A 13527-nucleotide genomic window follows, 5' to 3' on the forward strand; every position below is an offset into this window, starting at 1 on the left:
GGCAGCTACTTCCAACACAAAATTTCCAAATATTCATACTCTTGAATCATCAGAGTCTGGCGAAATTCTTGAACTACAGGGGGATTGTGACAGTTCCGTTATTGCTTCAAAATGGCGACACTACGATATCCGTATTTAATCTCAAAGTAAGCTCAATCTTGGTTTTCTCTTTTTCGCATCCTTTCCTATTGTGAGGACTTAATACTAAAATTGTCACAGAACACTGGATCCCATCTTCGGCATCGCCATCGGTGCGTCCGCATTCTATTTATACGAGCGCCGGGAAGGCAGGGTAGAGGTACACACGCTAAATGAGCTCGTCAAGCGAAGATATAAACTCGAGATGGCCAAGTTCCGGAATCAACCGACCGCAGAGGAGACAATTAGTGAGTCTCAGAAGCAGAAGAGATTGGCTGAAGCGGCGATTTTTGAAAATACGACGAAATGATGTGGAGATGCGGTATTAATCGTGTGGAGTGGAGGAAATATTGATCTTTGGGAATGCACTGTTATATGCAATACCTTGTTAGGAAATGGCGTTCAGAATATAAGTATTGGGTTGTCTATTGAAAATTTGGGATAAAAAAAATTCGAATTGCAAAAGGTGGATTGGGATGTTGTGTACGATCGGCCACAGAATGTAATAAATTGATGATAAGTTAATATTAAATTATTAATTGATCTCTATGTAACAAGAGCTGATCAAAAGCCAATATCAATGATGCAGAAGAAATATATCGGAACCGGCCCCAATAACGCCAAAAATGTGCTCCAATATTGCTATTATCGCTTCTCCGACTTCGCTTTCAACTCCTCCGTCACTTTCTTTTGCTGCATCCGGTATCCCGAGAACCAAATACAAAAAGGCAACAGAAAAGTATTAACCGCAATCCACGCAACCAAAACTCCGATATTCAGTCCCAGCGTATCCTTAGTGTTAAACAGCACCGTTTTAACGGCATCGCAAATGTTCTTGATCGGAAACGCGTATCCGTACCGATAAATTCCGGCCTCAAGAGGGATAGCGAAAAAAGCTACTGACACGTTCGAAATGACCATGAAAATAAGCCAGAATCCAATGAGGGGCGGGTAGGTCGCCACGGCTATCAATGCAATATTTTCGCAGGCACCACCCACGGCAGCCATGCCAAGCCAGTTGATCATCCAGTATATGACAAAACCAGCTCGGCCAAAGGCGCGGGTAAAGTCAATTTGGAATGCGAGTGAGATGAGGGAGTAGAAGAGCGAGAGGAAGAAATATGCAATCCAGGTTGCCGCCATTCGGTAGAGGATATAGTGCACGCGTTTCAGCTGCGGGGCTAGTATCATATGGACAGGTTGGAAAAAATTGAACTGGAAGAAGGAGATAATAATCAGATAGATTAAACCGACTTGCAAAACAGCTGTGCTGATTGGGTTGTCAAAAGGTCGTATGTTGTAGCTGTTGATGGCAACGGGGGTGGAAAGAACTTGAGGAGCCGACATGGCAATAGCTGATAGCGAATAGCTGGAGTTTTGAGCTACCATCTGAATGACCACTTCAGAGAAAGCCGCAGTGATGTTTGTGTTCAAGCTTGAAACCCAGGGAACGAGGTAAATGTACAATTGAGGTTCTCGCGCCTGTGGGTATACAAACTGAATCGCCGCAGTCCCGTCGTAATCCTGCGCAGAAGATGGATTCGCGAGTGCTGAAAGCAATGATTCCGTCGCATTGGGTTGAACAATAAATGCGCCCCACGTATGCTGCTGAATAACGTCGTTGTAAACCGCATCGTAGGAATATCCAAAAGATGAAGCGTCTCGAACCTCAACCTGCGCAGATCCAGCAGCCACAGAAAACTCAGATGCCAGGCTGATAAAATTCGGCCCGACAAGCGAGCCGGCGCTGTCGTCCATATTGACGATCCAGAAAGACACACGGTTAAGATAATCTTGGCGACGAAAAAATGAACCCCAATAAATAGACAAAATGCCCTAGTTGCTGTTAAACATTATCCAAGGCGTAATATTGGCAAGCAGACATACCATAATTAAAATTCCCATTACAACAAGCGAAGTGGTAAGTGTTCGCAACACTTGAAGTCGGGTCTTTCTAATCGAGCTGCTGAAGAACCCATGCTTGCGAGGGGCTGTCTGACTTTTCTCCAAATCCACAGTATCACTTTGCGGTGCAGTAATTCCAGATACGACGGTCGATGACGGAGTAAATTCTAATCTGGATCCCTCGAAATAAGGGCTAGTGCCTTCGTCATGGACCACGGAGCGAGCAAATGCGTCGCTGAACACGTTCCCGTGGTCATGGCTTTGAATGGCATCCGACATTGTTCGGGCGAGGATAGAGCCCCGGCTCACTGTCCGTGTGACCGCCAATTGAACTGGTCGCATTGACATTGTGTCGTAATATCGATCAGAGTCTCAAATGTGACTGTTGTATGAGATTGCTGCCACTCGGTGAAGTTGCTAGATCAAAGGCTGGCCGGGCTGATTGACTATTTATCTGTAGGCAATTGATAAAATATTCCTTAGACTTTTGCCGCAGGGAGACTTTTATTAACCCCGACGGCGGCGTTAGCTAGTCACGTGACAAACTGTTGTAGCACCGAATTACACAAAACGTACCTTTTTCTTTGGCTGCCGGCGACAGCCGAAAAGTGTATTTCCCATCGAAATATGCAGAATGACTGCAACACGCCACTAAATTCTTTTTCAGATGAAGACTTTGTCAGCCAATTATTGTTAACCTTGGATCACATACGTCATAGTTTATTATATATCGCTTATTCACAGGGTGGCGTCACCGGTTTTGTGGCTATTATAATCTCGACATTAACAGCCACTTTGTAATCACAAACTATTGATTTTATAATTAAATAGCGAGCGCGAGACTGTGGCAAACTGTTCTGCTTTGTCCAATTAGTCATCAGACGGCTGCGGTTTTGTTTTTGTTCGGAAGACTCGGACTTTGGTTTCGACAAACTGATTAGCCCAAGCCGCATCAACACTGAGTGACGTCATCAAAGCGTAACAGTCCTGCCCATTTCCCTGACCAGACACCTGCTCTCAAGTGAATTCGCCTTACAAAAATGTTGTATACAAAAAAAAAAGTCTATCAATTATTTCATACCAACGCTTCATTGCTTTTTATTACAAATATTAAACTATCTAACAAGTGCCAAACCAATTATAATGAATAATGTCTTGAGCGCTACTCGAGCGTAAGACTGCAGTCAGTTCTTCTCGGCCAAGAGTCGCAACCTCAGCTGGCAGTTGAACTTCTTTTGACTTACCGATACTCGGAACCTAAATTTATTTCTCAGCATTCAAGAATGAAAAAGACAGAAGGCGAGTATAATTGAACATAAACGACAGCCGACTGTAATTATTTTGAAATTCGATAGAGTTATCGTATTATATTTATACTAAAGAGCGAAAGAAATAATAGGAGGTTCATCTATCAAAGACGTGTTATGCGTTGCTGAAAATGATCCCAAACAAAATATTGTATCGTTCTAACGTCCACTAAATCAAATGACCATCTATTCTGCACCCTCCAAAGCCTGCGCTTGCACCAATTCGTGGTATTTTCCCCGCTTCGCCAATAACTCAAAATGTGTCCCTTCTTCTACGACTCTCCCGCCTCCCAAAACGAAAATCTTGTCCGCGTTCTGAATCGTGCTCAGTCTATGAGCGACTGCAATTGTAGTGCGACCTTTGGCGGCCTGATCCAAGGCAGATTGGACGACTTTTTCGGATTCTGAGTCAAGCGCCGATGTGGCTTCATCAAGCAGCAGCACTTTTGGCTCTCGAATAAGAGCTCGAGCGATCGCAATTCGCTGCTTCTGACCACCGGATAGAAGTACGCCTTTCGTTCCACACAATGTGTCATATCCGTCCGGAAGCGAGACGATGAAGTCGTGAATGTTGGATTGCTTGCACACCTCCACTATTCTCTCGTGTGAAATATCGTCCGGTGCCTCGAGCGAGCCCAACTTGATATTCTCTTTAATCGTCGTTGCGTACAGCACGGGCTCCTGCTGAACAAGTGCGATCTGACTTCTGTAGCTGTTGACGTTTAAACTATTCACGTCATGGCCGTCAAATAATATTTGGCCCGTGAGTGGTCGATAGAACTTCTCGATCAGGCCAATCGTCGTACTCTTTCCGCATCCAGAAGCACCAACAAGAGCAACGTACTGTCCCTTCTTAACTCTCAGTTCCAACCCCTTCAGCACAGGCACGCTAGGACGCGTCGGATACCGGAAGTGAACGTCTCGAAACTCTATCTCACCTTGCACCTGGTCAGCATCCAAAACTTCGCCACGATCAAACCACCGATCTATTTCGGGAACGCGATCAAACAAGTTTTTAATGCTCTGCGCCGCACTTTTCGCCTTGGTCATATCAGCCGCATACGAAAAGACGATGCCGGCGTTCTGCGCCCCGAAAATTGAGGACATGAATGCGATGTAAAACTGCACGACTGAGTACTCTGCGCTAAAGATAAACCGCGCTCCCCACCAGAATCCGAAACCCATGATGAGAAACTGGATACCCTGCGCGGTGCCGAACAGCGAGGCGGACTTGGCCGTAGGAACTATGTTCGCGTGTGTCTGCTTAGCTAAATCGGCTTCGTAAATTTCGACAATATCACGTTCACGAGTCAGAGAGTTGACCGTGCGGATAGACGAGACGGCCTCACAAGCGTATGCCGCTGATTGTTCATTCATTTTCTTTGCATGTTCTTGTACACGGGCCAACATTGAGAATCTACCATATCCGCAGCCAATCATGAGCGGCACGCAGGCAATAAATACAGCCGCCATCTTGGGAGCAACCGACAGCGCGAGAATTGAGCCGGCGAAAATATTAAATAGCGCATTCATAATCTGACCCAACGTGGCACTACTCAGACCTTCAACACTTTGCGCATATTGCGCGAGGATTGTTGTGAGCTTGCCGGTCGAGTTCTCTTTTTTGTCGAAGAAGACCATGTCTTGCCGCATGATATGTCGGAAGGTATGATATCTGATTCTGCGAACGAGGCGCTGGCCGACGAATGACAGGGTTGCATTGCAAAGGAAGAAGGCTGAGGATTGTATCCATCCGAGTGCGAAGAATACACCGGCATAGACGCGAATATTTTTAGCCATAGTGTCGTATTGACCAGGGCCATTTCCGAATGATGTGACACTAAGTGCATACAAAATCGAAACGACCGGATGGCCGAGGCCGTTAATTGCCGCACATACCGTACCGACAACCAAATACTTGTTTTCCTTCTTGGTCAATAGCATCAAAAATTTGATAAGAGTCCACGTGGAGTCCACGTTCGGCAATGACTCCTCTGGCTTCTGCCCGAGCGCGATACTAGAGATAGATCGCCCAGTCTTAGTGGGTGAAAGCGTTAATGGCCCCCTATCGTCCTCCTTGCAATCAGAGGAACTAGCAGATTCATATCCCTTGGAAAAGGTTCCCTCGCTCTCGAGATCAGAGTCGGCATCAATCTCAGTCTTATCGGAATTCGTGTCAGCGTCATCTTTCTTCTCTTTAATGAGCGCCTCGATCTTCTGGGCCTGGACCAATTTGTAATATTCAGCCTGTTTCGTAATCAACTCACTGTGAGTTCCGGTCTCGAGAACCTTGCCTTTCGACATGACGACAATCATATCCGCGTCCTTGACAGTAGACAACCTGTGTGCAATAACAATCGTAGTTCGGCCTTTAGACGCAGCATCTAGTGCTTCCTGAACGATATTTTCGCTCTTCGTATCCAACGCCGATGTAGCCTCGTCAAGCAACAATATCTTCGGGTTGCTAACAATCGCACGAGCAATTGCAATTCTCTGTTTTTGCCCACCAGACATCAAGAACCCACGCTCACCGACCTGCGTATCCAATCCGAGCGGTAACGTCTCGATGAACGTCCACGCATTGGCCTTTTTGCATGCATCGATAACCAATGCTTCCTTTTCGATTCGAGAAGCAGTTTCGTAATGAGTACCGATAAGACCATATGCCACGTTTTCGAAGATCGAGCAAGCGAATAGGAAAGGTTCTTGAGACACAAGAGATATATGCTGACGAAGCCATTCGACATTCAATTTTGCAATATCATGTCCGTCAAGGTAAACATGGCCACCGACAGGATTGTAGAAACGCTCAAGAATATTAATGATCGTGCTCTTTCCCGATCCAGATGCGCCGACGATGGCGACCGTTTTGCCGGCTTCAATCGTCAAGTTAAAGTGCTCGAGGACAATGGAATGTGCGCGGGAAGGGTAAATGAATTTCAAATTACGGAATTCAACCCTGCCGTTCAATTCAGACTCCGGGAAGGTCTCGCCCGGAGCGAGCGGATCGATCGCGGAATCGCGGTCAATCGCCGTGTAGATCTTTGACGCAGCGGCAATGCCGTTCGCAATGTGTCGCAAAAGAGGAGGAATAGAGGACAAGAAAAATGATCCCATCATCATGGACATCAACACTGACATGACTTGTCGAACTTCAAGGTATCCTGACGCGATGAATTTCGAGCCTTGAAAAAATGCTAGCGCGTAGTTACAGTACATGAAGAACCACATCATGCCGGTCATGAACCCAAGAACCATGCCAGCTTTATGAGCCCACTTCTCAGTGATAGCAAGAAGTTCATCGTACTGGAGAGCGAGACGCTCTTCCATAGCGAAAGCCTGGACATTCCGAATGCTCGAAAGAGCTTCCTCCGCGATGGTGCCACCGACGGAATAACCTGACAACGACTTGCGATAGAATTTGACCATGAATCGCGAGGCGACAGTCATGGTTACCAGTACGGAAAATGTAATACAGGTCAAAATGAGCGTGAGCTTCCATGAGCGCGTAAACGCGACCAGTAAAGCGCTAACGAACGTTGTAATATTTGACGACACCTGGCCGACTTTCTCGGACATGCCTTCTTGCACAAGAAGTATATCCGTTGATATACGCGTTGTAATCTCTCCAGTTCCAAGTTTGTCGAAATAAGCGGTATTCTGACGGAGTGTTGAATCGAGGTAATTCTTGCGGATACGAGACGACAAAACTTCACCACGATCAATGAAGATGTATGTGTTAATTGTCGACGTCAAGAAATCCGCAACTGCGAGACCAACGAAGAATCTATACTCATTAGCGCAAGATCAGTGTCCAAACAGAAATGTGTCACATACAAGGCAATCTGATTAATCTGATGCTGAAACTCCTCGGAAGTGGTGAGGGGATAAGAATAGCTTTCATAGCTCTCTGAGGTATTAAACCCACTGGAATCGTCGATGGTCACTGTCTTATTGAATCCATATGCGTCGTAATGGTATTTTCTGTCGCCATAGTAGCCGTAAAGTTCACTCGGAGGTCTATAATTGACAAAAAGCTGTGCAATATTGCCGACCAGGATCTCTTTTCATTAGCTCTTAAGTGTTTCATTCATGGTTCAAGTGAATATCCGTACAGTCATCAGCGGCCTCAGCGTTCCAGAAACGATCGCAAATAAAAATCCAATGCCGAGCAAGAACCGATCCTTCTTGGTCGCATATCGATATAATGAGAAGAAAGGCGTCGACAGCGGTGTCACGAGTACCTGCCTTCTAAGAATATCTGCTTCGAGTGTAGGCAAATGTGAGAACTCGTCAGTATGTTCATTGACATCGACTGTTTTGCTTGACTCGCTCTGTTGCTGAAGCAAAGGCGATTTCTCTGTCGCCACGCTCTTCTCGTTGTTGTTAGTGGACCTCTCACTCTGTGATGTCGACCGCTTCCACATCATAGCCCCTATCCGTGGTCGAGGTCACGTACACAGTTTCAGGAATCTAGGGAAGAAACGAGGAAGCAAGAAGGAAAGGCAGAGGAGGGGAGATGGACTTCGCACCAAAGAAATACAACCACAGTATGCACACAGTTAAAGAAAAACTATCAGCTAGGACAGACCAATAGCCATGTTATGTACACTTGCTTGGATAGACCCAGAGTGTCCAGCATAATGCAGGGGGACCATATTTTGACCGACGTCGGCATAGCCAGCCGATATTGCGTTTACCAGCCCGCTTGCAGACAGCGGAGGTTCTGTACGGCGTCTCTGGCGAATAAGCGTGTTCAGAATTCAGTGCAATTGTTTATCGAATTTTACAGTTGAGTCAGAAGTCCGAGCAGACAAAAATGACTATGACAACAGATTAGGCTCGGGTACGACCCCGTTGAAGTATCATCGTTGAAAAGTAAAAATATAGACTCATCGGTTACACCATCGTTGCGCCGAGATTATGGATCGCAAACCATATGCTTCCTTCATAGCTCATCGATACTAACTTCTACCATTGCAGTACGTACTGCGGAGGCAACTTTTAAACACTCTTACACAGAACCGCCAATTGATTCAGATTAATCGAATATCAGGTAGAGCGATAATATTTTCCCACATTTTTCCCGCATTTGTCTGCTCAGACAAATGCACGCCGAGTTGATAGTCAATAAAAAGTTTGGTACATAGATGCGATTGCGCGGTGATGATGCCATAAGATGCAATAGCCGCACAACCAAAACCAAACCCTACAACTCCGCAGCATCTCGGCCTTCTGCGCTCATAAAAGAATCTCATGCAGGCAGCTAGAACAACGGAGCAGGCAAAGTAGTGACTTTGAATTCTGTCCGGCCGATAGGATGTAAAGGAGGAACAATGGCTTGCAGTAGCTACAGAGTTGACACGGCAACGACCCGACGAGAGCATAGCTGAGACGACTAGAGTAACGCATATATTCCTCTCCACACCACAGCTTCTCTTTACTAATGTTTCAACATGTCAATTCATACACTCGAGCAAAAAAAACAATTGAGCTATATACAACGATATTGTTACCTAACCCCGGCATTTCAAGTCAATATCAGCACTCGCAGACAGAGTCACTATTCGCCAAAATTCAGCACACTCATTCCAAAACCAGATTCACCCGGATCCGGACTCTCAACCCGATCGGGCGTGAGCCTGAGACCCGTAGGCTCAGGACCCATGGAATATCCGCCCTGTCTACCGTCGAGTGCTCCAACGAGACCCAAGCTAGCTGTCAAATCATCTTCAGTAGGCTCAACCATTCCCGGCAAAGTTGCACTTGTCGCAGACAGCTTGCGTGGTGGCGGTCGCGAATTGTCGCGACATTCTGAACACAGCCTAATCGCTGCTGCTGCAGTCTCCTTAATCCTCGTCCAGTGATATTTTTCCGCTATAGTCGCTGTAGTTTTATTGATACCCACATGCCCATTCAGATGAATTTGTGTCGCGATAGCTAGCTGCCGTTCCGGCTCCGGCACGACCTCTCGGTCCCTAAGCATCAACCGACCGTCCCGCAGTCGGTAATGTGCCGCCGACGACCTTAAACGCGACTTTTCTTGCCTGTCTGCCTGTGGCGGGTACCGTCCCGTTTCCAAATAGAACTTTATCCGATCAAACCGCAGCTCACCAACAGGATCTTCCACAGGTCCAACTAAATCCCTCCCATACATGATCGCGTCCACAGGATGTTCATGATTTTTCAGAATGGCGGCGCCTTTCACACGACCAATCCGTTTGAAGCCAATACTCTCCCATATCCGTCTCGCTGCCACATTTGTTTCAAAGACTAAATTGAAGACGGAGTACGTGTACCCTAGTTTCGGGGCCCAGTCGATGTAGCATTCGCCGAGCACTCTGCCAATACCTTTTGATCGCACATGTTGCGGAACAATGAAACCAGCACTGCAAATATGCGCACTGCGACCTGGGTAATTTGGCTTGATCTGATCTCAATCGTCAGAATGCAGCTTGATACAACGTAATACACAACATACGTAAAATGATCCAAAGCATTCTTTGGACCAATTCCTGTTATCCATTATCGCTGGGGCATCTCCAAGTAACATAATCGCCGCAAACGACGAAAACCAGTAAGACTGAAACGCATCCAGTGGCAGCTGTTCAAGCATGGGACTGTAATACGACAATTAGTCACGTACTTCTCCAGTGGCAAAAACCAAACAAAGCAGGACTCACAACGTTTCTCCCCTCTCAATCTCAATATTCAGTTCATCACACAAAAACGCGAGCAATCCTATCGGAACGGCGGCCGGACTCGTAATGGGATAAACCGTCGCCGGCGTATGATCTCGCAGCAGGAATGTGCAAGGCCCAAGATCATGAGGCAGGGATGGGGCGGACGTCGGTGGCGGCGGGCCCGTGGAGTATCGGAATGCCGCGATCGCGGGATCCTCGAGCATCGAAGGGGACATTGTCAACCTATATTTTGGTTGACCCGACACGCGTGAGCTTTCGTTTGTTTGCGATTCGGACGCGCTGTGAGGAAATGTTGCTCTGCGTAGGTGTCGTCCTGGCTCCGGGGGGAAAATGTGGGTGCGGTAAAATCTGGAACCGCGAACCTGCAGTCCCAGCGTCGCACACGTGACTACGTTTGGGTCACGTGTGCGGCAACTGATGAGACGCGAGATCGCGATATGTTTCATAATTATATAATTCATTAGCTCCAGTCAGGCAATAAAGGTTCGTTTTTTTATATCAGGGATATGAGAGACTGAATACATTTACACCACATTTCGACTCGGAACAAATGCCGATCGAGTCCGAAGACGTTGACGGGGGCTCGCTCATCACCACAATTCCGAATCTCGTCGCGCAGTACGACACACGAAAAAAGTCGTTAGTCACACCTTCTCAAGATCCGATCAGTTTCAACGCCGAAAACGATGGCTTACGCCGTTATCGATTTATTGGACGCGTTATTTTGTACGATCCCGAAACGGCGGTGCTAACGCTTGAAGATTACGATCATGCCGATGGCGACCTTGCTTGGCCACCGAGCACGATGAGTAAGATAAGAGTAGACGCCAAAGCTGTGGTGTTTGACGCTGCGAGATTTGGAAGAGCTTGTGTGGTCGTCGGTCATTGGATTAATGTCATGGGCCGGCTTGAGGTTGCTGAAAATGGGGAGTTGAAGGTTCGCGCAACTCTGATTTGGGCATGTGAAGCGCCATCTGTGCAAAAGGTGCGGACTTTTATGCGGACTATCATGAGGCAGCAGATGTACCGCACGCCGGATTAATTGAGGTTGGAAATAATGGTTTTTTTTGATTTGCTCGCGCGGCTAGCGTCATGCATCGGTTTGTACAATAGGGGATCGGCGTTTTCGGAAAGATCCAGTAGAGGCTATAATTCAGTTCATTTATAAACTACCCTTTATTTACAAGCTATCATGACTTCTCATCAACATCATACATTATTCATGTCAGAAAAAAACACTCCAAATATCACATCTACTCTTCAGGGACACAAAATTTTTGTCAGTCAAACAATGATATCCATATTAAACCCCGAGAAACTGACCTATAATAACTGCCATAAAAATATAAGAAATATTGTTAACTTTACTACGGTTGCCATCACAACAGCTGATGTTTAATTTTGAATATTATTACCCCATGTAACACGCAATTTTTGCATGCCAGCATTGGTGCCATCAACAGGTGAATTTCCAGCCGAATACCCGCCGTGATTGTTATATCTGTTGTTGCTTCCAGGGGTATATCTCTTCCTATACTGCTGATTGTTATTACCATTGTTACTATTGTTGTTGTTACGACGTCCACGATTATTATTCTGCTGATTATTATTCCATCGCTGAAATGGCTGTGGGCCTTTTCTAAACTGTTGTTGTTGTTGTTGGTGCTGCGGAGACTGCTGGCGTGCTTGAGGAACAGTATAGTCAGTAGTGATCGGAGTAGCAGGGACAGATTCAGACCGGGGTGGGATGACAGTCGTTCGTGAATTCTCTCCTGGAGCTTCGCTGGAAGCACTTCTCTGAGTGCGAGTTTGAACATCCTGAATCTGTTTGGCGAGAAGAGAACGAGCGTCTTGCTCCTGTTGCACTGGATCTTGCTCAACCGGAAACTTCACTTGCGCTACTGTTATAGTATCAGCGACCAAAGGCGATGCAGTGCTCGTAGCAGCTGTTGATGCAATCACATTCGTACCCGCCCCAGTAGACGTTGTAGGAGAATCCGGCTCAGCAGACTGTACAGCAGCTTCAATCTGTCTAACAGGCTCGACGGCTGTATCTACCAATAGAATTGGCCGCTTGTTCTCCTTCACATCTTCATTCTTTACCGAAGCCACATCGCTGTCACTTAAAATGATACTGTAGATCTTAGAATCATCGTTCTGTTCCTCACTCTGCTGTGGCTGAATTTCATTAAGAAGTGCGACTTGTGTGGTGGCTTCATGAACTGAAGCACTGTCTTCGGCTGCTGTACTAGTAGGAGCTGCTGCTGAGTTACGTAAGGCAAGATACGCATTCCACTCATCTCTGCCAATATCAGTAGCAAGATCAAATTGCCTTCCGTCAACAGTAAGAATGCATTTCGGAGAATTAAACGAGGCAGTACTGCCAACCTCCTGTTCAGGGTAGTAATACGACCCGAGGGCTGCGAACTGAGCTGCTACAGATATTGCCAGTTAGATTAAATTTCCAACCAAACTAGCAACGCACTACTTACGATCCACGCCGTTCAAATGCAAGTCCTCGCAAAGCTGATATACACATTGCCACAATCGACCAGTAGCCTCCTTCAGCTTTTCCAGCTCCCGACGTACGTCACCACCTCGATTAAGACGGCCCTGCAAGTTCCGGCAATCGGACTTGGCCGTTTGCGCGACTTCTAAAATCTTGCCCTTCAACAGGTCGATTTCCCGGTTATTGCTTTGAAGACCTGCTTGAAGCTGCTTGAGAAGTGCATTTGAAAGCTCAGCCGTCGCTGCAGAGCTGGCCAAAGCAATCGCTCTGACTTGATCCTCGTCAATGGCTGGCTGTGCGAAAGACACTGCAGGTGCAGGCGACTCGGAAGAAGGTGAGGTACTGTTGGTAATTTGGCCTGGCTTGTTGTTGCGGAACTTGGTGATGTACAGATATGTTGCCAGTGACAAGGCAGCAGTACAAAGAAAAGCATCTGACACAGAAGACAAGAGAGAGTTCTCAGACTGGATGACAATATTCTCAGAAGGCAAGCATGAGCGCAAAGCAGAAATTGCGGTCTGATTAGCAGAGTTATCCATCATGTATGTAAAACAACTACATCGTTAGCTTTCCTACTGGCCAGTCCACACTCAGAACAGATAGTTACTTCAACACAGAGTCCGGCAACGCTTTCAAAGTAGCATCAGAAATCTGGCCCTGGTTTGTTACGAGCGAGTCAAGCTCCGGCATGTGCACAGGTGCAAAGTGGCGGATTGTTCGAGAGATGATGATGGCGATCTGGAGTGTGAATAAGCACGCGTTAATCGCAACAAGCGTGCCGGACACTAAAGGCGAAGACAGATGCCTGAGCGTCACTGCCCTGGGATTGATCAAAGCCAGTCTCGAGAATGCGTTGGTCATTTTTTTTTTGCGAAGTATGAGGTAAATGCGAGGGAATTTCGCAGGAGGAGAACTACTGGTGACAAATAGGTTGGAATATATCTGGCCGGGCTGGCTTGAAATT

The 13527-nt window shown here is 46.7% G+C and overlaps 6 protein-coding genes across 6 annotated transcripts; 2 read left to right on the top strand and 4 right to left on the bottom strand.

Moving 5' to 3' along the window:
- The first annotated feature begins 4 nt into the window (after nucleotides 1-4).
- V1513DRAFT_462607 (uncharacterized protein) lies at nucleotides 5-713 on the top strand. Its single transcript, XM_066899939.1, has 2 exons — nucleotides 5-146; nucleotides 220-713. The coding sequence occupies exons 1-2, from the start codon at nucleotides 112-114 to the stop codon at nucleotides 446-448; spliced, it is 264 nt and encodes an 87-aa protein (XP_066755266.1). The 5' UTR covers nucleotides 5-111; the 3' UTR covers nucleotides 449-713.
- V1513DRAFT_249331 (uncharacterized protein) lies at nucleotides 626-2621 on the bottom strand. The gene is made up of 3 exons (XM_066894468.1): nucleotides 2620-2621; nucleotides 2026-2544; nucleotides 626-1974 (listed from the first exon to the last, which is right to left on the bottom strand). The coding sequence occupies exons 2-3, from the start codon at nucleotides 2389-2391 to the stop codon at nucleotides 784-786; spliced, it is 1557 nt and encodes a 518-aa protein (XP_066755267.1). The 5' UTR covers nucleotides 2392-2544; nucleotides 2620-2621; the 3' UTR covers nucleotides 626-783.
- A 645-nt stretch (nucleotides 2622-3266) lies between these two features.
- V1513DRAFT_249375 (P-loop containing nucleoside triphosphate hydrolase protein) lies at nucleotides 3267-8083 on the bottom strand. The gene is made up of 3 exons (XM_066894469.1): nucleotides 7466-8083; nucleotides 7188-7411; nucleotides 3267-7137 (listed from the first exon to the last, which is right to left on the bottom strand). Exons 1-3 carry the CDS (start codon nucleotides 7778-7780, stop codon nucleotides 3537-3539), a joined length of 4140 nt encoding a protein of 1379 aa, XP_066755268.1. The 5' UTR covers nucleotides 7781-8083; the 3' UTR covers nucleotides 3267-3536.
- Nucleotides 8084-8740: 657 nt separating this feature from the next.
- V1513DRAFT_410443 (uncharacterized protein) lies at nucleotides 8741-10368 on the bottom strand. The gene is made up of 3 exons (XM_066895707.1): nucleotides 10034-10368; nucleotides 9832-9970; nucleotides 8741-9780 (listed from the first exon to the last, which is right to left on the bottom strand). The coding sequence occupies exons 1-3, from the start codon at nucleotides 10267-10269 to the stop codon at nucleotides 8914-8916; spliced, it is 1242 nt and encodes a 413-aa protein (XP_066755269.1). The 5' UTR covers nucleotides 10270-10368; the 3' UTR covers nucleotides 8741-8913.
- A 14-nt stretch (nucleotides 10369-10382) lies between these two features.
- On the top strand, nucleotides 10383-11229 carry V1513DRAFT_438860 (uncharacterized protein). The gene has a single exon (XM_066897115.1). It carries the CDS (start codon nucleotides 10605-10607, stop codon nucleotides 11094-11096), a length of 492 nt encoding a protein of 163 aa, XP_066755270.1. The 5' UTR covers nucleotides 10383-10604; the 3' UTR covers nucleotides 11097-11229.
- On the bottom strand, nucleotides 11196-13508 carry V1513DRAFT_438861 (uncharacterized protein). Its single transcript, XM_066897116.1, has 3 exons — nucleotides 13171-13508; nucleotides 12547-13118; nucleotides 11196-12489 (listed from the first exon to the last, which is right to left on the bottom strand). Exons 1-3 carry the CDS (start codon nucleotides 13422-13424, stop codon nucleotides 11450-11452), a joined length of 1866 nt encoding a protein of 621 aa, XP_066755271.1. The 5' UTR covers nucleotides 13425-13508; the 3' UTR covers nucleotides 11196-11449.
- Between the last annotated feature and the right edge of the window lie 19 nt (nucleotides 13509-13527).

This window comes from Lipomyces chichibuensis (assembly GCF_038497645.1).
Source record: "Lipomyces chichibuensis strain CBS 12929 unplaced genomic scaffold V1513scaffold_5, whole genome shotgun sequence".
NCBI classification, from domain to species: Eukaryota; Fungi; Ascomycota; class Lipomycetes; order Lipomycetales; family Lipomycetaceae; genus Lipomyces; species Lipomyces chichibuensis.